Raw genomic sequence first — 26109 nt, 5'->3', positions numbered from 1 at the left:
TATAACATTGTTGTAGTGTTGTTAACCTGCTCAGGAATGAAGAAACCCATTTATCTCCTGTTTATTTCTGGGTTTGTGTGAATATTAAAAATGTATCAGTGCTTTGTGTTTCTGTTGACAGATTGACTGAGTTTCTGGGTCATGGGTGGATCCCGCATTCCAGCAAACCTGAAATTAATTTACAAAGAATCAAACTGTCAATAGTGCATGCTGTTCTACACAGACAGAAAGAAAGACAGCAAACAAATTATCTCTCTCATATAAAAAAAAAACCTTATTTATACATACACACACCAAGCAGCTTTGTTCTTAGAAGATGGAATTTGGCGTATTATAAACTAAGTTGATCACCCATTATTATATATATTATATATATTTATATATATATATATATATATATATATATATATATATATATACAGTTGCAATCAACATTATTCAAACCCCTTGAGCTGCAAGACATTTTGTTGCAGAGAACAACAAAATTTAATAAAAACAATTCAACAAAGGCATCGGTGAAATACTGTATTAGAGAAAGTTTCTTAATACGCATTTGAGTGATTCTGAGAATGTAACATTGATGAATAATGATAAAAATCTAATTGGCTCTAAACATTCATGTTCAAAATTATTCAACCCCCAAAAGTCAAATTTTGTGCAGAATCTTTTATTGTTTAAAACCACTGATAAACGCTGCCTATAAGTGCTCAGAAGCTTTTGTCACCTCTTTACTGCAGTTTTGGCCCATTCCTCGCCTGAAAAGCTTTTAATCTTTGGTTTTCATACTGCCACTGCTTTCTTCAAATTCAAAATTTTTTTTTCAAATTTTCAAACAAAAAATTTTCAATAAGAGTAAACTCTGGAGACTGAACAGGGCACTCAAGGACATCTTCTGACTGATCCCTGAACCAAGCAGAAGTAGATTTGGATGTGTACTTTGTGATGACGGTCCTGCAGGAAAGTCCATGGATCATCAGCTTCCTTCTTTGCACCAAAGTCATCACAATTCTTACAAAAGTGGTCTGATACTTCAAAGAATCCACAATGTCCTTCGTAAAGTCATGATTTCCACTTCCTGAAACAGTAAAACACCCCCCTAACAGGGCTGGTCCACCTCAATGTTTGACCAAGGAGATGTGTTCTCCTGTTTATGAGCTTTACCTTTTTGTACCAGACATAGGGTCTAAAAGGTGCAGTTTGGTCACATCGCTCCATAAAACATTCTTCCAGAACTAACTGTTTTTTTTTTTTTTTTTAAATAGAGTTTCTAAAGACTTAATTGTGTTTTAAGACAATTTTGTTCCCCATCATACAAACAAACAAATGAAAAAGTGACTTAAAAACAGCAATGTTGAATAGGGGATGAATAATTATGACACAGCTGTGTTATTTAAAAAAATCATATAACTCAAAAATATGACATTATATATTGACATTATCACTTTTAAAATGCCACTAAACTGTTAATGCAATTTGTATAAAAAAAATCCTGGATCTTCAGAAAAGCTTGCATTTGTAAAGTACTGCGGTCTCTGAGGGGTTGAAAATTTTTGATTGCAACTTACTATTCTCTTGTTAAGTGTGACGTCACGTGTCACCGCTTCAGTGTCCAAACGCTCTATCAGATACCATGAGAGAACAACAAATGGTGCTAATATACACTCACAATGTGATATAATACTAGCGAGAAAATTATAATCCTAACCTTTAACTCCACACCGAAGTCCCAGATAGCCAGACAATGAAAATATAAATAAATAAACATAAAAGTTATTTGTGTTTGGGACACTGTGAGCACAGAGACTGTAGTGTACACCGTAAGTTTGAAAGCGTTTAGCTTAAATGATTGATATGAATAAACAGTGCTAATAAAGGACTGCTGAGGTAGTATTCTCAAGTGAAGCGAGTTGAGGCTTGGACCCGGAAACAGCGCTTCTTACGTCATCACCTAACAACCGAACATTGATTGCAACACTATATTTTCACCAGCCAAAATGGTTTTAAGTCAGTTATTTCTATCTTCTGCTGTAGTGTGTCAGTTTTATATCAGTTTACATTTCCCAACATCAAGCGTCTCGGAGACATTGCCACAGTTCTTCTGGACTGAGTCTGTCTCAGTTTGTTCTGTTTTCTGACTCCTTGTGCAAACAAAACCAATGTTTGGAAATGTGAACAGACATTCCCTACTGACACAATACAGCAAAAGATAGAAATAACTGACTTAACCATTTTTTTAACTGGTGAAAATATAGTGTAATAATAATTTTGGCCACCACTGATAGCAATTTTGAAATGGAGTTACAGTTATATTGTTCTGCCTGCGGCTGTACTTTAACAACCCACTCGTGAGGACATTTAGATCCTCTAGGTAAAAAAGGTTTGTAAATCAGCCCAAAGATGTTTTGAGGTGGATCTAGTGCTCTGCAGATGTTTCTGTGATGAGTAAACTGAGGGGGTTGAGTTAGCTGATAGAAAATATCATTTCCTGACAGAAAATCCGTGGAAGTCATGCAATGCAATGTCCTCACTAAGATAGCCAAACTATCTTAAGATAAGATAGCCAAAATGTGTATGTGTGTGCTAGCGTGAACTATTTTGTTGGTTGTATTTTATGCGTTTGCAGGAGGGCTTTTATTTTGAAAACCAGCGGACCTGCTGATTTTTTTTCTTTCTTTTTATGACCGACTTCAACAACTAAACGTTTCACGTTAACTACCGCCTTCCGTGCTTTTCTTGTTTGGCAAATGCTTCCGTTCAAGCAAAAACAAGCAGCACTTTAAACAGCTGCGTTAATGCATTGTCGACGAATTTAAGAAATATAATTTTTAAGGATGCCAGAAAATCGTTTAAGTCAAGTCGTTCTTCCGGTTCGCTTCCGGTTTCCACGTCTCGCGTTTGGCTCGAGCACGTTTGCAGCTGCAGCCATTTCTGCTCAAACTCACACACTTTTATAACTTCTCCAGTCTCAGCGAATGTCCGCACGCTTAACTGATTATTTAGTTACTTAATCGATCAGGTAATGCACGCTGTCGTTTAATTCAGATCGGTGCCAGTGTGGTGATATTCCTGCACTCGTCGCGTGTAAATATGTGTTGTTGGAGACGCTGATGATGGAGAGAGATTTACTCAGACAGTCCCTGTCCTATCACGGGGACAATCTGCTGTCACTCTTAAAATGCGAGCAAAGTGAGAACCCGGACTTTAAACATGTGGCTGCTGATCTCTCCAAAACGCTCAGTCAGAGGTAAGACACGATTTGATATTAGTTACACATGATTATTTGCATACACCATTTAAAATGCAAGAAAATGTGTACACCAACCTTTAAAAATAGCCAGCAAAACTTATTTGATCAGTTCTTGTATTAGTTACTCCCCTGCATGCGGTTACAGACTGACTTTCTTCTGTGGAGGTATTTAACAGAATGTGTGCGCTGATCTTTTCCGTACCTCAGAAGTATTTAGAGTTTATCTCTTGCTGTTCTCAGTTTATGTCTGAGTGGTAACAGAATATTATGCATGTAACATTTTGATAATGTATTGGCAGTAAGTGAGCGTTTTGTCATTGGTTTGAAACAGGGATAAAGAAGAGGCGAGTCCTGTTCTGGAGCAGTTCATAGCAAGGAAAGCTGATCTTCTGTTTGCAGCGTCGTGGAAAACATCTACACCAGCAGATGAGTGGCAGCAGGATCCTGGAGGTGAACTGACCCGTGCATTTCTCATGAAATTCACAGTCTTATTTCTATTACGTGCAATCATGTCACTTTTTTTGAAGCACGCTGTTTGATGAAAGTGAAGGGTTGAACGCTGGGGTCTTCTTCTAATGCTGCTTGTGTTGTTTCAGAGGCGCACGCCGTCATGCCTCCGCTGGAGCAGTTCATGGAGGTGTGTTTCGAGGAGAGACGTGAGCTCTTCTACAGGGACGTGGAGCGTGGAGACATGCTCATCGGAAGAATCAACTCCGTGCGAGACTTCGGCTTATTCGTAACTCTTCTCTGCACTGCTGGAGGACTGGAAAGAGACATTGAGGATCTGGAGATAAAGGTTGGATCGAAGTTATTTAGTTATTTTTCTCTTTTTGTATTCGTTCAGTTGCAGCTCGTCAGTCAAATGTGATTCTGAAAATAAATGTTGTCTATTAAGGCCCTCTGTCCATTAAGAGAAGTTCCTTCGACTGGAAATCACGACGATCCTCTGTCTTATTACCAAATTGGGGATTTGATTCGAGGTATTTTTTTTAGCTCTATTAAAAATGAATGTCTATGTATAAATAGTAAAATGATTAGATTTGATAAAGGGGTATTTTCTGGCACAGCTGGGGTGAAGGACATTGACCGCTACCACGAGAAGCTGACCTTGTCACTGTATTCATCCTCACTGGCTACTCACTTGGATAAAGTCAAGCTGGGAGTCATCAGCAAAGAAGATCTTCCTCTTCATTATATGTACGTAGAGACAAGATGACTATTGACTGGTTTGTCTCAGACTTCCTGTTGTTGATTGTTTCCTCCGTTCGTTCAGCCGGGGTGAAAAGGTGGCCGCAGACAGCAGCCAGACGTATGAGAAGCTCTTGGAGAGCTCTCTTGGTTTGTCCAACCCTTTAAATGTGCACTTCCTCCTGGGGAAGCTGGGAATAAGTGATACACAAACTCCTTCACTCATGAGGGGCTTGCAGAGGTACGCGCTGTCTGTGGCTTTCATGTCATTGCCAGCTTTCATGGTGGGTTTTTTTCAGTTAAATTGCATTTATTTATTTTTATTATGTATACACAGTAAACGCTTCAAAGAAGATGATTTTGGAACAGCTATTCGGAAGAAACAGTCAGTGTCCTGGGCCTTGAAATGGTTTGTGTTTAGCTGATTTTTCCTTATATTCCATTAAATCAGCACAATTTATAATTATTGTTTTATTTAAAAATGCATTCAGATGTTTTTCATTTCTGAATTACATTAGTCCAAATTGTCAGGAGGATAAATATTTGAGTGATAAGTTGAATGATTAAGATGTGTGCACTCATGCTTTTGAGCTGCAAGGAAGATATTTTACATTTTAAGAGTTATTCAAATTAAATGTTTCTTGAAAATGCTATGAAACCAGCAAGACTATTTGATCACATTTTTAAAAGATCGTTCCTTTTCTGTTTTGTGGATGCTCTAATAACCCACTTGATAAATATATTTGCTACATATATACTAAATAACTATCAAACTATCATAAACTAGTGCTGTTATAAGCTACCGTGTTGGAGAAAGTTACTTTTAAAAGTAGTGCATTACAATATTGCATTACACCATAAAAAGTAATGCGTTACGTCACTTTTGTCACCTGGGCTGAGCTTGCATCCGTTTTTTTTTTTAAATAACAAATCACTTTCATACCAAAAATGAAATGATTAAGACTCCGGCTGAAGGAAGTGCCTCTGCCTTTGCACTTTCTCCCAATTTCTCTCAAAAAATTTCTCTCACATGAGGATACGAAATCAAAACCCAAACACAAAAAAAAATCAAAAATAAATAAATTGAAAATTAATGAGTAAACAATTACTTGAAAAAGTAATCTGATTACGTAAGTCGCGTTACTTGTAATGCATTACCCCAGCACTGGTGAACTAAGAGTGACCGCATGATTTCTTCATATCATTACAGTGTTAAAGCTGGTGTTGACCATTTCAAATCGGGTCGTCATGTAGAAGCGATGAATGAGTACAACAAGGCCTTGGAGATCGACACAAACAATGTGGAGGCTCTTGTGGCACGTGGAGCTCTGTGAGTCATGATAAAAACTTGTTCATATATAGAGTAATATTTGCATGTTTATTGCTCTGGCTTGTTACATAATTACTAAAGCTGTTTTAATTTTTTTTGTAGATATGCAACCAAAGGAAGCTTGATGAAAGCTATCGATGACTTTGAACTGGCTTTGGAGAACTGCCCCACACACAGGAATGCTAAGAAATACCTCTGCCAGACACTGGTGGAAAGAGGAGGACAGTATGTTATCTAGAATTAGTCTTGCTACTTCTAGTTCTCTGGTGGAAATTAGTTTAATGCTTACATGTGCCAAAAAATAAAGTCCACAAAAAGGCCACAAGAAGTTATGCGTTACAGTGATTTTTAGCACAATTTAAGCTGCATTTACAATGCAAAGCTTAATGCTCACATCCAATACTTAACTTTTTTGTATGTGTGTGTGTGGCCTGCCTGTTTAAATACACATGAAGGTATAGTTCACCCAAAAAAGAAAAATTTACTGACGATAAAGAAATATACTCACCTTAAGGATTTATACGATGTATACATTATTATTTGATTGTTTGGTTTTTTTTTTTAAGAAGATTTTTAGCTGAAACCGAGGTCCTGACATTTAAATCAGTGGCTGCCCATATTTGAGGATAAAAAACAAACAAACAAAAAACATCAAGCAGCACAAAATTAATACTGGTGGCTCCTGATGATATAGTGAGGTCTTAAGTGAAACGATCGGTCTGTGCAAGAAACTGAACTTTAAATACAACATTACTGCCTGTAATACGAGATGGTCCTCACTGCAGAACACAAGATCCTCCCACCTTACATATACCTAAACTTACCCCTCTCCACCCCTAAACTTACCCGTTCACACCCATAAACTTACCCGTCCCCTCTCCTAAACCCATCCGTCTCCACCCCTAAAGCCACCCGTCTCCACCCCTAAACCCACCCCTCGACCCCTAAACCTACCAGTCTCCACCCTTAAACACACCCATCTCCACCCCTAAATCCCACCCATCTCCATCCCTAAACCCACCCATCTCCACCCCCTAAGCATCTACACCCTCTCCACCCATCTACCCAACCTACCCATCTCCCCCATACCCACCCATCTTCAGCCCTAATCCCACCCATCTTCACCCATAATCCCACCCATCTCCACCCCTATACCCACCCATCTTCAGCCCTAAGCCCACCCATCTCCACCCATAAACCCACCAATCTCCACCCCATACCCACCCATCTTCAGCCCTAAGCCCACCCATCTCCACCCCTATACCCACCCATATCTCCCCTACCCACCCATCTTAAAGCCCACCCATCTCCACCCCTATACCCACCCATCTCCACCCCTATACCCACCCATCTTCACCCCTAATCCCACCCATCTCCATCCCTATAAACCCCCTAAACCCAAACCCACCCATCCCACCCCTAAACCCACCCATCTCCACCCCTATAACCACCCACCCATAAATCCCACCCATCCCACCCCTAAGCCCACCCATCTCCCAACCCATCTTCAACCCCTAATCCCACCCATCTCCACCCCTAAAACCACCCATCTCCACCCTTAAACCCACCCATCTCCACCCCTTTACCCACCCATCTTCACCCCTAAACCCACCCATCTCCATCCCTTAACCCACCCATCTCCACCCCTAAACCTACCCATCTCCACTCCTAAACCTACATCTCCACCCTTAAACCCACCCATCTCCACCCTTAAACCCACCCATCTCCACCCCTATACCCACCCATCTTCACCCCTAAACCTCTCCACAATCCCACCCATCTCACCACCCTAAAACCCACCCATCTCCACCCCTAATCCCACCCAACTTCAGCCCTAAGCCCACCCATCTCCACCCCTATACCCACCCATCTTCATCCCTAAGCCCACCCATCTTCATCCCTAAACCCACCCATCTTCACCCCTAATCCCACCCATCTACACCCCTAAACCCACCCATCTCCACCCCTATACCCACACATCTTCAGCCCTAAGCCCAACCATCTTCACCCCTAATCCCACCCATCTCCACCCCTAAACCCACCCATCTCCACCCAAGACCACCCCATCTCCGCCCTTAAACCCACCCATCTCCACCCCTAATCCCACCCATTTAACCTCCTAAACCCACCCCATCCCTCTCCACCCCATCTTCACCCTAACCCAACCATTTCATCCCTGTTTCCCACCCATCTCCACCCCTATACCAACTCATCTCCACCCCTAAACCTTCATCCCTAAACCCATCCATCTTCACCCCACCCATCTCCACCCCTAATCCCACCCATCTCCCACCTTCTCCAAAGACCACCCATCTCCACCCATATACCCACCCATCTCTCCACCCCTTAAACCCACCCATCTCCACCCCTAAACCCACCCATCTTCACCTCTAAACATATGATGCGATTTCAAGTTTGTCTTTCTCTTTTTATTCCATTTGTTGTATATTAAAGGGCTCATATGATGCTATTACAACATTTTCTTTATATTAACCCTTTAAAACAGTTCCACCCCTTGTATATTAAAGGGGTTTTTCCCACCTCTTTGGAGTGTTACAAGTGTTCGTAATAGATAAGATCCACCATAAAGTTGCAAAGACCAAAGTTCTCAACCCCCAACCCAGATATTCTTTCCAAAAGTTAAGACCCACCCACGCCCTCCTTAAACCCACTCGTTCTAACCCTATACCCACATGTCTACACCCACTGTGTGGCAAGATTTGCCTAATGCACGCACAAAAAAACCTACACATCTCCACTAGAAACCTCATCTCCATTAAGATGTATTTCCATTAGGGCTGTCAAAACCCCTGAAACCAACTCATTCCACCCCTAAACCTTGTGCTAAAAATATTATTTAAAATAATTTGTAATTTGCAGTGAGGGTAAAAGAATCCAGAGCTTTTGCTCACTTATTCCATTTGAGGCCACAAGGGGGCACATCAAGCGATTTTCAAGTTTGATAATAAGTCGTGTTTGTGAAAGGTGATCCCTAAAGTTGCAAAGACTAAAGTAAACCCAAAGAGAAGATTCTTTCTAATGTACAGTATGTGGAAACACCCTCCTAAAACAGTTTTTTTAAACTTACACCGCACATAAATACATCAAAAATGTGTGGGAAGCTTTTTAGCAACGCCGCCAAATGTTCGCCTTTAAACGTTACTAATGTAAGGCAACTACCCAACATATAAAACCATACCACCTATAAATATCCAATATTAATGCTTTAGCAGCTACCAAAAAACCATACCAGCCACTTGGCAGTGTCATAACAACAGCAACACCTGTGTAATGCATGAACCTTCAAGAATATCAATATAGATATTGTAGATCGGAAGAGACATTAATGTCAAATTCAGCTCTTGTGCAGAGGTGAATAGGCTGTTTCGCAATACCTTTGTGGGTTTTTTTACTGCTGGATGTCCATTTTATAATAATTTGTTATGCCTTTAACTCTTCCAAATGAGTTTTGATGGTTCTCTGATTTATTTATTTTTTTTTCTGCCTAGACTTGAAGAGGAAGAAAAGTTGGTGACCGCTGAGGGTCTCTACAGAAGAGCCACCGTGTTAGATGACACGTTTCAAGAGGCTGCAGAAGCCTTGGCGAAACTTCAGTTACGTATCCAGGTGAGCTGGATAAACCTGCCTGTCATGAACGCATGGTTGGCTGCTACTGCAAATTTAGTCAGAATAGTAGCCTCAGTGTTTTGGGTACACAGATATGTCAAGTTTTAAAGGAACAGTTCACCCCAAAATGAAAATTTTCTGAGACCTTACTCGCCCTCAGGCTGTCCAAGATGAGTTTGTTTCTTCATCAGATTTGGAGAAATGTAGCATCACATCACTTGCTCATCAATGGATCCTCTGCAGTGAATGGGTGCCGTCAGAATGAGAGTCCAAACAGCTGATTAATACCTCACAATAATCCACCAGTAATCCACAGCACTCCAGTACATCAGTTAATGTCTCGTAAAGACAAAAGCTGTGTGTTTGTAAGAATCAAGTACTCCATCCATAATATTGCTTTCTCCAGTGAAAAAGATCTGGTCTGAATCAGGAGAGAAATCTGCACAGATCAAGCAACGTTTACAAGCCAAAACAGCTCTAAACAAATATGTGGGTGGACTTTGATGAGAGATGAGATTTTTCACTGGAGGAAGCTTTATTATGGACTTGTATTTTGGTTATCAGTTTAAAGTTTAAATGTCTTAATAAAGGACTTGATTCCTACAAACACACAGCTTTTGTCTTTAGAAGACATTATTGATGGACTGGAGTGCTGTGGATTATTGTGATGTTTTTATCAGCTGTTTGGACTCTCATTCTGACGGCACCCATTCACTGCAGAGCATCCGTTGGTGAACAAGTGATATAATGCTACATTTCCCCAAATCTGATGAAGAAACAAACTCATCTACATCTCGGATGACCTGAGGGTGAGTAAATATTCAGCAGTTTCATTTTTGGTACACTGTTCATAAGTAAAGTATGCAGTTTTTAACTCTCAAAAAGTTGTTTTTAACTGACAGTTTTTGGAGTACTGATGAAGTATTTTTGTTATTTATGTGTCTATCTGATCTTGGACCTGTGAAACCTGATTGATGGGACCTTTAACCCTCATTGCACTGGGTTGACATAAATGCCCCATGTGGAAATAAAACCCCTCCGCCTTTGGTTTGTATTCTGTTCCTGGTACGACGGTAATTGCATCTAACAATCATTGCTAAATATAACATGTTTTCTTACATTTTTTCCATTGCTTAACATGCCTGGGGTGTGAAAAACGGCACTTGTGCGAAATTGCTCATGCTGGATGCCTGCACGATGCATGCTTGATTAATTTCTTGAAAACTATTCAAATTTTACCCTGTCAATGAACTGCTTTAAAGAAATCGCTTAAACTGAAAGAACAGGAAGCTGCCAAAGAGCAGGAAAAAGCTAAGACTGTGGAGACAAGTGCAGAGAAATTGCGTAAGATCCTAAAAGAAGAGAGAAGGTAACGTCAACCGCACCAGATTTATTCACATGTTTTTATTCCTGTTAAGCACATATTTGGTCCCATACACACTGCAGCTAAATACAGTTGTATACAGTTCTTTAATTTACAGAAATCAGGTAGTAAAGGCCTGTTCACACCAAGCATTAAAACTATACTATTTAAAAGAGCTTGAGCATTTAAAGCGGCAGACGACAGTTAACAACATTTAAGATAGGGCTGGGCAATATAATGAATATTCACAATGTGTTCGCTATGATTATTCTGGTGACATGAAGTTAAAGAGATGGATCCCCCAAAATGGAAATGTACTCACTCAGAAGTTGTGTCAAACCGGTTTCATTTGCTGGTCACAAAAGAAGATATTTAGAAGTCGACGGAAGCCATTGACTTAGTATTATTTTTTCATACTATAAACTAGCGTCAACTGTTTGGTTTGGAACAACTTCAGCGTGAGTAAATAATGACAGAAGTTACATTTTTGGGTGAACTATCCCTTTAAGCAGTATTGTAAATACCATGATGGCTTTAATGCACTTTATTTGTATTTGTATTTTTAAAATGCACTATTATTGGCTGTTATATTAAAAGGCTCTTTTCATTTATCAACTGGGAATACAGCACTCTAAATAGCATAAAGAGTGTAATTACCCAAATTTAGTGAAACATTATTTTGGGTTTTAAGTTGCCAGTCACCGCCAGCATTTCTGATCATTTTCACAAAATTTCCTTGGCCCCCAGAATATTTTGTTGTATAAATCTGAGCAACACTTGAATATGGGTAAGTTTCATAAAAAAAAAAAAAAAAAAAATGTATATATATAAGAAATATATAAGAAATATAGCCTCCTCCTATATAGAAGTGAAAACATGGAAAGCCAGAAAGTGTTGATCTATATTGCCTAGCCCTGATTTATAAAATAAGTCACACAAACGTTGCATTGTGTATGTGACCATTGAAATCTTGAGCATTTCTTCCATCAAAACAAGGTAAGAACTCTTCTATTTTACTGTTTTAATCTTGCCCCATTTTCTGATGGGTGCTCACAGTGCCCTGCTCGTTTCAGCGTGATGTTTGCTTCCATTTAGAATGAAGAAGAAAAGGAAGCGGTCGACCTCTTCCTCGTCCTCTTCATCCTCAGATACGTCCTCCACTACAAGCGATGACTCTTCTTCAACGAGTCGCAAAAAATCGAAGAAACGGAAACACAAACGCCGGCGCTCATCTCACGGCAGTAAGAAACACAAGAGGAGAGTGTCGTCTTGTAGCGATAAAGTGGTGGAAGATGACAAAGAGTGGTTTCCCGCTCCTGCTAACACCTCTGCTTCCTACATCAACCAGAAACAATCCATAAGCAAACTCATCAGCGAAGGAGAACCGTCCTGGGGCAAGAGCCGACACGAAGACGGCAGAGGTAGGTTAGATGATGCTATCGACAGAAGCCTGGAGAGCGTCAAATATGGAGCCCAGCCTGAAGCGCCTCGACTGGGACGTCCTGAAGTGAACGGCCAAGTTACAGATCGACACAGAAACCGGAGGGATTCTTCCTCCTCAACCCAGTCTGAATATTCCCACAAATCTGATCGACACTCCAAGGAGTTTTCCTTGCAAGGCAGAAAACGTAGTGAATCGGAACGAGGCGGGAATGAAAAGATGGATAGAGCGGAGAGAAATAGTCAAGATCAAGATGACGGCGGGAAGTCTTCAGGTGTAGCCCTAAAAAAAGATGTCCCTTCCAACTTGTTTGACATTTTCAGTCAAATCGCTGAATTTGAGAAGGAAAAAAAGCTGAAAAAGTGAAAGAGTTGCTCTTCGGGGCTGTCAAGAGTTACACTAGTAGTGCTTTCATTACTAGAAGTAGCAGGTTTAACCCTCAAGTATAGTGATTACAATATATATGATAGTTAATGATACCTTGATCAGAACTGTTTATTTTCATAATTTGAGGTTAGATTTGTTTGTGGGGGGTTGGGAGAGAACCTGCCTTTAAAAACTGCCAAGCAAAGCCAAAACTTGTGAGGTGGATGATGCCTCAGTATTATAATTTGCATTCAGTATAATGTCAGTGTTCAAATAAATGAATGTAATGCTCATGGTTTGCTCTTTGTCTGTTGAAACACTGTATATTAAAGGTATAAATGGTTTACTACGGGATGCAAAGTGGTCTTCCAGCAGGGTTTCAGGAAGCCAAATCAACTAATAGCCACATTCAAGGTTTAGGACTTTACACACTAAAATGTAACAAAGACTTTCAAGCTTAACAACTTAAGGTTCCGTTTAATGCTCTTTTTGATATTATAATGAATTATTAAAATTTGAAAATGCAAACACATAATTGGATTTATTAAAATCCATGCTTGTGTGTTTGTGTATGTGTTTTTCCAAAAGCACTGAGATTGGAAATGGACAAAATCTGTAAAGTGATGACCAATTTAAACAATATTCAATAGACGATATGTTTGGTTTCGGAAAAACGTAAGAACATCTGAAAATATAGATAGGAAATAAGATAGAGCATTTAAAGGAAGTACTATGAATATTCATATATTTGATATATTTATTGGATTATTGTTTTAAGTTGATATTACTACTGTACATATGAAATATTAATTGAAAATGACATTTTTGGTTTTGTTTGTTTTTCAAATTCAGTGTGCAGTCCATCAGAGGGCAGTATAACACTGGCCTTCCTCTGTAATGGACTTTTGATGTCCTTTTGCCTCATAATATAATAATTCAGCCTTACATTAGCTGAAACGCAGTCCATTAATGCAACACATGCAGGTCATTTTCAATGAAGCGAGAAACAATGAAAGAAAAAGACTATTAAGAAAGTTCGGTTTTATTCATTAACTACAGGAACTGCTTAATTGAAGAACAGGGGTCTTGACTGGTCAGTAAGGACCCCCGAAAATAAGGAACCTCCTTGTTTGCAACTTAAAGAAATTGACTAATATTTTAATATTAAATATAATAATATTGGGTACTATTAAAGAATAAGTGTGAACAATGTTTTGTTTTGGGCGTATAATTGCATGATGACTGCAATTAAGTTAAAGTGTATTATAGTTTAAACATATATTAAATGCAGCTAGCAGCACTGTATATAATATAATCTGGAATCAGATTCCAAAAATAAAATGTTTGTAATTAGATTAAATTACATTTTAAAATCAGACTATATTTACTTTTTTTATTATTATTATTGATTACGTGATTACATATTATTCACACAAGTCTTTGTCTTTTAAACACATTAAAATGCACAAATTCACATTATTTCTTATTTACATGTAAAGCAGGGAATTTCAAACTTTTTGTCAGCCGAACCTCTTTCATCTAATATATTTACTTGAAGTACTCCTGAGATTTTCAGGGAAAAAGTTAACACATTTGCATGTTCATGGTTCTCTGATGTTGGTTAATGGTCACATGACTTGCAGACAAACAAATAAAATATTTCATCTTTTTCTTTAGTAAATGTTTTGTTTTGATTGTTATTTTAAAATGATTTAGTTTAATTTTACATTATGATTTAATTACTTGTTAGATTTTCATTAAACTCACAAACCCCCTGCAGTTGCTTTATGAACCCCAGTTTAGGAAACCTTTATGTTTAATGCACTTCATGTTGTCTGTAACAACAAATTGAATATATTTTCATTCTAACTGTATTTTTATATCAATATGTTACAAGATATGGTACTCTATTCAAATTAATGTGATAAATGAGTTAGGTCAAAAGTAATCTAAAAGTAGTGTGATTACCTGAAATGTGTAATGTAATGGATTACGTTAATCACTACAATTTTTGTCATGTAATTTGGAATCAGTAATGGACTACAATTTGTAAGTGATCTACCAATGCTCTGGCACTTAGCTGGACTTTAGAGTGCTTTTTACCCACTTTAGTATATCTTTGTATGTAATTTAATAATTTTGTTTTCTTTGAAATATGGTTAAAGTGTACTGACAAGCAAACATAAGTTTGTAGGACCACTCTAATTATTATTATTTTCAATTATACACAATATATAATGAATACAAGCACATATATACCTATACAGCAGAAGATATGTGGCACTGAAGGTCCACTAGTCCTTGAGTAAGTCGTAATAATGGCTGTGGGCTCAGGACAGACATGACTGCGTTTGATGAAATGGCAGATTTTCCACCCAGGAATTACCCATCATCCCTCTGTGCCACTCAGTGATGGAAAACTGGACAGGCCCTTTCAGAGGAGAAATGTGGTTTGTAAGAAGCTATTCTCTGAAGGGATAATCAGACTGAGGAACATGCTGACTATGAAGAGGCTTTCAATTCAAGCCGAAACAGGAAAAATACATCTTCTGGTTGAACTAAAGGAAGTACCTATTGAGTTCTTGGAGCATGACTTCATAAAGTCATGACTACATAAAATTTAAAAACTGAAAAAATATTTTTACACTGTATATATTATAATGTTTTATTTCAATCTTTGATTAATTACTTTTCAGTTTGGTCAAATAGTTTTCATAGTTTAAGATAATAATACACACACACACACACACACACACAAGCCATTTGCCATTCAAAAAATATTTGAAAAGTAACAACAATTAACAATGAAGTTGTGGTTAAAAAAAGTCTTCATATAACAAAATTATATGGAAAAAAAATAAATAGTTGAAATCTGTTTACCGACTGTTTTATCGAACTCTGCACATTCTTTTTAACAATGTCAGGTTCATTCACGTTAGTCTGGCTGTTTTTTAATCAGATAAAAAAAAAAATGAGAGAATCACATTCACAGGACGTCTATAGCCTACTTTTTGCTCAAATGTTTTTCTTATCAGCAAAACACTATTTTACTCTGCACTTTCAAAAGTACGTTCAGACATTTTAGTTTAAACTATGCAACAAAAACATCCAATCAAACGTAAGAAAAATTACAGTAAGCAAATCCACTTGCAACAAATCACTATTCAAATGAGCGGATATTGTGCCGTCCGCGTGTGCCGTGTCTCCAGGCTTGTTGTTGTGGCAGTAACCGATGATGCAACACGATTAGTGCCGAATACGCTTTTCTGAGAGTTGACATTTGGTACTGCGCCGTCCTTAGAAAAGCCTGTGAAAAGGCTGTGAATTGCATTACACTCGTACTCTAGAAAAGATTTGGGTTAATTTGGCAAACACAGAGTCTCTGAGTCTACAACAGCACTATAGAAATACTCAGACATGCGGATGGAAATTTCAAGAGAGCAGAATTTCTGAGACAGGATGGAGAAAAAAGTGCTGACTCCGGTTGCTGGGACCGGCCTTGGCTAAATCCAGTGAAGAGATATGAACACTTTCTAATTTGCTTCCCCCCTATTTTAATAATAGCTGTGCATAAGTAATTTATGAAAGGCCAGCCGGCACTGGGCATGGGAAAATTAAACTCATTTTATCATAAAGCAGGTGGATTTCTATTTATCATTAGCATGCATACAATTTTCACAATGTTATTCCTTATACTGATGGAATGTAACCAAATAATGTAGGAAGGTTTTTGGGGGGGGCTTGTGCACAAGTGAAATTCAAAGATAAAAGTGCCAGGCACTTGCAATTTTCTGCCAACCCAACCTAATTCTGAAAGCTTCTTATTACAGCACAGATTCATTTGCTCCAAGTTAAAGCGACATAAGGATTCACATCTGATGAAATGCAGGGCGTCCTTTGTATCATTAGTTGCACTCCGCCTACAAAAGACATGCAAATTTGAACCTCGGCCAGCAGAAACATTCCTATTACATTATGCATTATCTCATCTATGTCAACATTGAAACTGTGCCATCTAAAAACTTGTTTTTAAATCAAATGCGCATGTTTCTGTCTGTTGAGGTTGTGCGGGAACATGTGTGAGATGGGGAAAAGCGCTAATTCAGAATATATATATGAACCCAGGACATAAGCAGATTATGGGCATTTAGAATGGTTTGTTATCATAATATTCTGTGCAGCATATTGCAAACTTGTGTTGGCCAGTTTGAAACATGCTGTTGAAGATCATAGTTAATTCTGCTGATTTATGGTAATTCTGTGGCGCTATCAAACATGGCATCAGAAACACTAACAAGCTTAGCATAAGCTCCTGCTGAAACCTTATGAGGTTTGAATTCCTGGAACGACTGCGGACGGTGGCGAAAAATCTCACTTCAGCAGAAATGGGCTGATTCCGGCTCTAAAAATTAGTGCTACTGCATATATTTTTGCAAGGAAAGGTAGTCTGGGCCTTGCTGGAAAACTGCCATGTTTATATATTTGGGGAAAGTCAACTCTTTTCCACAGTAATAATTCCTGCTCTGAATTTTGCATGAGTTAGTAAATTTTTATTCCATACAAATAGCAAATGAATCAATTAAATCAATATAGATTATGTTATCAATATTTAGTGTTAGTAAGTTAGAAAGTAGTATTTTTTATGTATTAGGTGCGTTATTTGGTAACCCCCCATCCCCCATCCCCCGTCCCCAGTCCCCCAAAAAAGTAACTATCCAGCACTGCCCTAGCAATCATACAGAACAACCTCACTAAAAACAAAGCCCTAGCAGGCACCAATAATGCCATAACAACTTCTTATCAACCCCTAGCAACTACTTAGCCACGTTATAGCACCTAATCTTCACAATTTAGCAAATGCATAGCAAAACACCCGAGAAACCACCCTGCACATCTTGATAACTACCTTAGCAACCAACCAGGATACCTTAGCAACCACCCCAAACACCATAACAACCACTTAGCAACTTCCTAGTAACCACCCAGAACACCTTAGTAACCATTTAGCGGTATTAAAGCAACCACCTAACAATGCGTTAGCAACCATTTATCACACTCACTGGCCACTTTATTAGGTACACCTTGCTAGTACTGGGTTGGACCCCCTTTTGTCTTCAGAATTGCCTTAATTCTTCATGGTATAGATTCAACAAGGTGTTGGAGACATTCCTCAGAGATTTTGGTGCATATTGACATGATAGCATCATGCAGTTGCTGCACATTTGTCAGCTGCACATCCATGATCCGAATCTCCCGTTCCACCACATCCCAAAGCTGCTCTATTGGATTGAGATCTGGTGACTGTGGAGGCCATTTGAGTAAAGTGAACTCATTGTCATGTTCAAGAAACCATTCTGAGATGATTTGAGCTTTGTGACATGGTGCATTATCCTGCTGAATTAGCCATCAGAAGATGGATACACTGTAGTCATAAAGGGATGGACATGGTCAGCAACAATACTCAGGTAGGCTGTGACGTTTAAACAATGCTCAATTGGTACTAAGGGGCCCAAAGGGTGCCAAGAAAATATCCCCAACACCATTACACCACCACCAGCAGCCTGAACTGTTGAGACAAGGCAGGATGGATCCATGCTTTCATGTTCTTTACACCAAATTCTGACCCTACCATCTGAATGTCGCAGCAGAAATCAAGATTCATCAGACCAGGCAACATTTTTCCAATCTTCTATTGTCCAATTTAGCTGAGCCTGTGTGAATCGTAGCCTCCGTTTCCTGTTCTTAGCTGACAGGAGCAGCACCCGGTGTGGTCTTCTGCTGCTGTAGCCCATCTGCTTCAGGGCTCGACGTGTTGTGCGTTCAGAGATAGTATTCTGCATACCTTGGTTGTAACAAGTGGTTATTTGAGTATTTGAGTGGTATATTTACTGTTGCCTTTCTATCATCTCTAACCAGTCTGCCCATCTCCTCTGACCCATCAAAAAAACAATTCAATTCAACACAAACAACACCCACTCAATATATACTCTCTCTTCATCAGACCATTCTCTGTAAACCCTAGAGATGGTTGTGCGTGAAAATCCCAATAAATCATCAAAATACCCAAAAACACACAACCATCACACTCACATAAACACCCAAACCCCCCCTATTCCCAAACTGATGCTCGGTTTGAACTTTAGCGAGTCGTCTTCACCACATCTAGATGCCTAAATGCATTGAGTTGCTGCCATGTGATTGGCTGATTAGCAATTTGTGTTACCAAGCAATTGAATAGGTGTACCTAATAAAATGGCCGGTAAGTGTATTTGATTGCATAGCAAAGCCTTAAAAACCAACCTGGGGTGCGTTTCCCAAAAGCATCGTTAGCCAACTATGGTCGCAACTTCCGTTGTTACCAACAATAGTTCAGCAATTCGGAGGTTTCCGGAACCATAGTTCAAATGAACATTCGCAAACAGCATTGCAAACTTACGTGGTTGGAACTACAGCTCTTGAGCTGTGGTTAGAAGCATAGTTTCCTGTTAGCAAGGGATATGGGTTTAAATAAATATGGTCTTGGGCACAATAAGCAAGCCAACATGCAGTACAATCTATACATTCCATTATATCTGAATATAAATGCATTTTAATCTATGTATTTTTGCACATCCTCTAAAGGCACGATTTTTGAAGAGTGCGCATGTGCACAAATACCTAAAGGGAACCCTGGAGTATGACATAAGAGGTAACTCGTGATGAATCAAACATCAAATAAAGCAAAATGACAGGGAACAAAAAATAGTAAATTAGTCATCAGGTGCCATGTTCAATATAGCAGCATCCTAGAGATGTCTGATCGGTTAAATAGCAGAAGTTATTCCTCCACCACATGCGTGTGACGTCATTAACAGTGGCCCTATGTTGTTGAACTAATATGGTTCAAACGACGGAGATGCGACCGTGTTCGGGAAACAGTCGTAACTAACTAGTTTGTTTCAACAACATTGCATCATACTCTGGTGGTTAATCAGCGAGTTACGTCATTGTACAGAAAACGCACCCCTAAATATACCACAGCAACATCTACTAATGCTCTAGTAACCAGTAAGAACACCACAACAATTCAATTATCAACATCCAAGCACCCACTTAGCATTTGAGTAAACTAAGCAAAGCCATAGAAATCATCCATCATACCTTCCAACTGCAAAGCAAAGGCCTAGCAACCACTCTGGACACCATAGCAACTGCATAGCAAAGCACACACACACACACACACACACACACACAAAAAAACAAAAAAAAACCCCTGAATGCTATAACAACCTCTTGGCAAAGCCCTAGCAACCATCTACTAATGCCCTAGAAACCACTAAAAACACAATAAAACCACTTATCATCACTCTATGAAACCACTTAGCAATGCCAGAACAACCTCCTCTCACAGTTTAGCAACTGCATTGCAACAAACTAGCAACCACACAGAACATCTCAGTAACCACTCAGCAACACAAGAGGAGCCACCCATCATACCTTCCACTCTAAACACCACAGCAACCATCTACTAATGTTCTTGCAACCGCTAAGAACATCATAAAAACTACTTATCAACATCCTAGCAACCATTTAGCAATGTTACAATAACTATCACATCAAGCAACCGCATAGCAAAGCCCTAGAAAAATACCATAACAACTACTTAACAACACCTTAGCAACCACATAAAATACTTTACTAATAACTTAGCAACGGTAGACAATCCACACATTATACCTTCCACCCTGAACACCACACCAACCATCAAGTAATAATGCCCTTGTAACTACTTAGAACTCTTTAACAACCACACACATTAGCAACCATATAGCAAAGCCTAACAACCACCCAGAACACTTAAGCAACCACACAGAACAACTTATAAACCACTCAGTAAGAACAAAGCATCCACCCATTATACCTTTCATTATACCTAAACACCATAGCAACCTTCTACTAATGCCCTAGCAACCACTAAGAACACTGTATCAACCATCCATTACACCTTAGCAACGCCTAGTAACCACTCTGAATACAATAAAAACCACTTAGCAACATCCTAGCAATCATGCACAACACCTTAGTAACCATCTACTAATGCTCTAGCAACCACCAAGAACTCTAAAACTCTAAACTCTTATGAACACTAGAACAACCATCAACACACATTAGCAACTGCATAACAAAGCCTAACAACCACCCAGAACACCATAACAACTTAGCAACACCCTAGCAATCACACAGAACACCTTAGTAACCACTCAGCAACACTTGAGCATAGCAAAGGCCTAACAACCACCCTGAACACCATAGTAGCCCTTTACCGAAGCCCTAGCAACCACTAAGAACTCTGTAACAATCACCCAGCAAAAATAGAACAAACACCCAGACACTCCATAACAACCAAACAAAACCCAAACACAACCATCTGGAACACCATAACAACTTAGCAACACCCTAGCAACCACACAGGGCACCTTAGTAACCACACAGCAATGGCTTTTGAGCATAGCAAAAACCAAACAACCACCCTGAACACCATAGCAACCATCTGCTAATATCTAATATATACTGATGCCCTAGCAACCCCGTATCAACACTGGAGAAACCACCCACACACCTTATCAACATAGCAAAGCCTAACAATCACTCAGAACACCATAACAACTTAGCAACACCCTAGCAACCACACAGAACACCGTAATAACTACTCAACAACACTTGAGCATAGCAGAGGCATGGCAACCACCTTATAACAACCACTTATTAACATTAGAACAACGACCCGCATACCTTAGCAACTGCATAGCATTGACTAACAACCACCCTGAACACCATAACAACATAGTTACACCCTATCAACCACACAAAACCTCTTAGTAACCACTTAGCAATACTTGAGCATAGCAAAAGCAAAGCAACCACCCTGAACACCATAGCAACCATCTACTGATGCCCTAGCAAACCCCTTATCAATGCTTGAAAAACCACTCATACACCTTATCAACTGAATAGCAAAGCCTAACAACCACCCCGAACACCCTAACAACTTAGAGAACACCCTAGCAACCATGCAGAACACCTTCAGCAATGCTTTAGCACAGCTTTAGCCTAGCAACAACTGTTATGAATACCATAACAACCATCTACTAATATCCTAGAAACCACTAAGAAGTCTATAACAACCACTTATCAATGCTAGAACAGCCACCTACACACACTTAGAAACCACATAGCAAAGCCTAACAACCACCCGGAACACCCTAACAACTTAGCAACACCCTAGCAACCACACAGAGCACCTTAGTAACTACTCAGCAACTGTTGAGTATAACAAAGTCCTAGCAACCACCCTGAAAACCACAATAACCACTTAGCAACACCCTAGAAATCACGCAGAACACCTTGGTCATCACTCAAAAATACTTGAGCATAACAACAGCCTAGCAAACACTGGGAACACCATATAAACTTAGCAACCACACAGAACACCTTAGTAACCACTAAGCAAAGCCTGAGCATAGCAAAGGCCTAGCCACCACTCTGAACACCATAGCAACAGTCTACTAATGCCCTAGCAACCACCCACAACACCTTATTAACTAATATCAGTGGCCTAGGAACCACCAAGTGCATCATAACAAGCACTTATCATGTTACTAAATACAAACTCACAGACTGATGAACTCCCTGTAAAAATGGGACTCAGAAATCGTTCTTTTTAGACATGCGGCAGCATGCGGTCTGGTTCCAAACATCAATTCACAACCTCTAAACCTTCCATCCTCATTTTCCGTGTGTAATAATTTAATACGGGATGGAACAGTCACTTGTAGCAGGTTACTTGGAAATTTCATTATTATAAACTCTCTGTATTATCGAAATTATACATTTGGATTGCAATAGTGCGGGTTGACAAGAATGAGGGGAAAGATGAGGAAAGTCTCATCTCATTAAAAGAGATGAAATAGTGGAATTAGCTTCAATCTAATTACAAGCCACACTATCTAATGTAAAAACATGCCTGTTTTTTTACTCTCATTCATTTGGACTAGTAATTAGTTTTGGCCTATAAAATGCCACCCTTTAATCATCCGAAGGCAGATGTGATTTGCAGTGCAATTTAATCTTGCTTTAATGAAGAACTAATGGATGCATTGCAAATTACATTTTTTTCCTGTACAGGAGGGAAAAAATCTATTTCCTGTTTTTGAAAAGATCAAGAGTATCTTTGATAATAGTCGGAGAGGGCCGGAGAGCTCCACTGCATTGTGCCAACAAGCTCTTTTACTCGACTCACCATTCAATAGATAGGAGGCCACAATTAGCAACAAAGCAGCGAAAATGCATCCGTACAGCAGAATCACTCGTCTCCCGAAGCCTTGTTAGTGCCAGGGCTAAAGTGTCATGGAAGAACAATGGGCCGTGATAAATTACCCTTCTCCAAAAAAAAAAGATGTACGGCTAATTTTCAATTATAGCTTAAAAAAGCAACACAGATTGAAGAGAAATTGTACATGCGCTCGCTCCCGTGTCAGGCTCTTCGGTTTTGTCTGATTATGAGAAAATAATTATAATTTTTAATTCAGGAAGATTTTAGAAGAGTTACGTGCACTATATGAGTCTAGCTCAAAACACTGATGTTTACAAACTGCATGGCACCATACCAGAGTGTTACAGAATGGAAATCTGAGTTTATTTAATAATGATAGGACATTTTTTTTTATTTGTATTAAACAGTCTCCAACTTGATGAACCCTTTAATGTGCACTTGTGATGTACTTCAAATCTTAAAATTATATATATATATATATATATATATATATATATATATATATATATATATATATATATATATATATATATATATATATATATATATATAGTGCTTAAGTATATTAAGTGCACTCAAAGGAAAATTGTTACTTTAAAGTACACTTTAAATCATTGTTTTAATTATATTTATGGTGCTTTAAAGAAGTACACTTATTTTGATGTGTTGACTAACACTTGAAGTAATTGATTATAATTTTAAATCTAGTGTTATTTGATATTATATTTAAAGTTAATATATTTTAAATGTACTAAATTGCAACTTCATCGTAACAAATAGTAATTACAATACATGACGTACAACTTAAATAGAAATTACATTACAGTATTTCAAAAATTACATACAGTATATTGAAATTATTTTTACCATAAATGCCTGTCGGTACATTCAGCAGTACACTTTTTATCCATATTTCCAAGACAATATAACCAATATAACCAAGGCTATAGAAATAATTATAAATAATTTTATACAAAGATGTACTCAAGTCCTACTTAAGTGAGCCTTTAAAGTTGCATTTTATATAAATTGAAACTATATAACATTTGTATTTAATTGCAATAATCAAGTATATTATTACTTTAAGGTCTCATTTGTTAATGTATTAACATGAACTATTAGAAATATCTTTGTACAACATTTATTAACCTTTGTTGATGTTAGTTAGTTAAAAAATCATGTTCATGTTCACTGTGGATTACTATTATTAATATTAACAGACAACATTTGATCTTAAAAATGTAGTAAATGTTAAAAATTAACATTATCTAATATTTATGAATGCTTATTCATTCTTAGTTCATTCTTAGTACTAATGTAGTTAACTGATGCTAATAAATGAAACCTTTTTGTAAAGTGTTAGCATTTCTGTCAAGTGTACTTCTTTTTCACATGGAAAAACTATTAGATAAAGTAATATATAGCAAAAGTATGACTTTTGTTAGCATCCGAGACAGTCAGCATTCTGACTCAAATATTAAAGATGGATTTCATCACATAAATGCATTAAAAACATTGAAACTAAGGAAGGGGCTTGTCCAAATGAGCCCTCGAGTATCTCAGTGTGTACGCGTGTTTCCTAAAAATGAGAGAAGACGAAATCCTAATAGAAGTTGGGCTTAACTCCAGAAACAGCCCGCCTGTATATCTGATTACTGGGGGCCAGTAATTTCTTTTTTAAATAAGGGAAAAATTGGATAGAATGAATGAAATTTCCCTGTCGTAGTGCAATGATGGTACCTCTGGAGATTATGTATTTTTATAATCATTCATCAGCAGTGAGAGTGCTCGGGCTTAGCATAATGGAATTCGTAAACTGGTTTAAGTCTGAACACGGGCTATACTATCAGTCAGACCATAAACGCTTATATGGCGGAGCGCTGGTGAAGCAGCGGCACACACTGTGGGTTATTTTGCCTGCAGATTTGACACATGTGGGGTGAGGGTGATTGCGGGAACCCCTGCCCCAAATATTTATCCCCAGAAAAACATGAAGCGCTCATGATGAATAACATTTGCTGAAGAAATTTGCTTGAGCTTTGGGTCCCCAAACATGTTAATGCATGTAAATGCTTAATGCATATCAAATATGAATATCAGTCTATAGTGGATGAGTGTTGTGTAAATAAAACATGTGGGTAACTTTAGTTAGATTTGCCTATTCAAGTGTTTGAACGGACTACATTTTAGTCATTTTTATTAATAATAAATTATATGTTACCATGTTATATTAATAACTATGCTTTATATTATTTTTATATTTATAATAATTATTAAATAGAATTTCTATTAAATATATAGTATATAAAACAAACATTAATATAAATGTAGGTAGACTACATATTATTAAACAACTAATATAGTATTATATTAAGAGGCCATTGTTTTGCTCGAAAAAGTTTTATTTATTTTTTTATCAAATATTAGTAGCTGAAATCAGTGTACAGTATGAGAATATCTAAATAAAATTATTGGTATTTCACCACTAGATGTCAGTATCAGATTTGTCCCATTTATTCAACTTCTTGCACTTTATTTGTTGATCTCATTCTGTTAGTGAAAGACAGTTATTTTATGTTATTATTTTTTTTTTTAACAAACAAGTCAACATGGTTTGCAATTTTTATTGCTTTTTATGGTGAATTTGTCATAGCATGGTTTTGTTCCAGCCACAATATAAAATACATCAATTAAAGAAATAATAAAGCAAGGTAAAAAGTAGAAAGAAGGGATAGTGTTTCTGATTTTAATTGAATAATGTGCCATTCAAAGTTATATTTAATAACTTTAAATGTGTCATATTCAGAAAACTGAATATCTGTTAGAAAAATTTGGTTGATTTGGTTACTGTTATTCTCTTTATTATATAACTTGATCATTAAAATGCCAATATTAAGAAAATCTTAAGTGATTTTGTAAATATGTAATGTATGATGTAAATGTGTGGAAAAGTGTGTATAATAGATGATTAATTAGTAATAAGTAAAGTTCACATGCATCATAGTAAATGTAATGATACAGTTATGGGAATATATTTAAAGTAGCCCATGAGAAAAAAATATTTGTCTAAAAGCAATAAATGATATTAAATGTACCAAGTATCAAAGCTATAAGTGAATGACATAAATAATGGCACAGCTAATTATACAGTAGCCATGGCAACACGGATGATTGACGGGTGCTGGAGTCTATGTTAGGATATCCAGAATATCTCTCCAACTGATTCAGTAAGTGA

The 26109-nt window shown here is 37.9% G+C and overlaps 1 protein-coding gene across 1 annotated transcript; it reads left to right on the top strand.

Annotated features, from left to right (window-relative positions):
* The first annotated feature begins 2671 nt into the window (after positions 1-2671).
* On the top strand, positions 2672-12855 carry ttc14 (tetratricopeptide repeat domain 14). The gene is made up of 12 exons (XM_042712203.1): positions 2672-3244; positions 3579-3697; positions 3844-4043; positions 4143-4227; positions 4315-4444; positions 4521-4676; positions 4773-4844; positions 5646-5765; positions 5868-5990; positions 9275-9392; positions 10655-10761; positions 11851-12855. The coding sequence occupies exons 1-12, from the start codon at positions 3108-3110 to the stop codon at positions 12560-12562; spliced, it is 2079 nt and encodes a 692-aa protein (XP_042568137.1). The 5' UTR covers positions 2672-3107; the 3' UTR covers positions 12563-12855.
* The last annotated feature ends 13254 nt before the right edge of the window (positions 12856-26109 follow it).

This window comes from Cyprinus carpio, chromosome A22 (assembly GCF_018340385.1).
Source record: "Cyprinus carpio isolate SPL01 chromosome A22, ASM1834038v1, whole genome shotgun sequence".
NCBI lineage: Eukaryota > Metazoa > Chordata > Actinopteri > Cypriniformes > Cyprinidae > Cyprinus > Cyprinus carpio.
Note: the sequence above shows the minus strand (reverse complement) of the source record. Positions and strands in the feature narration are given on the sequence as shown.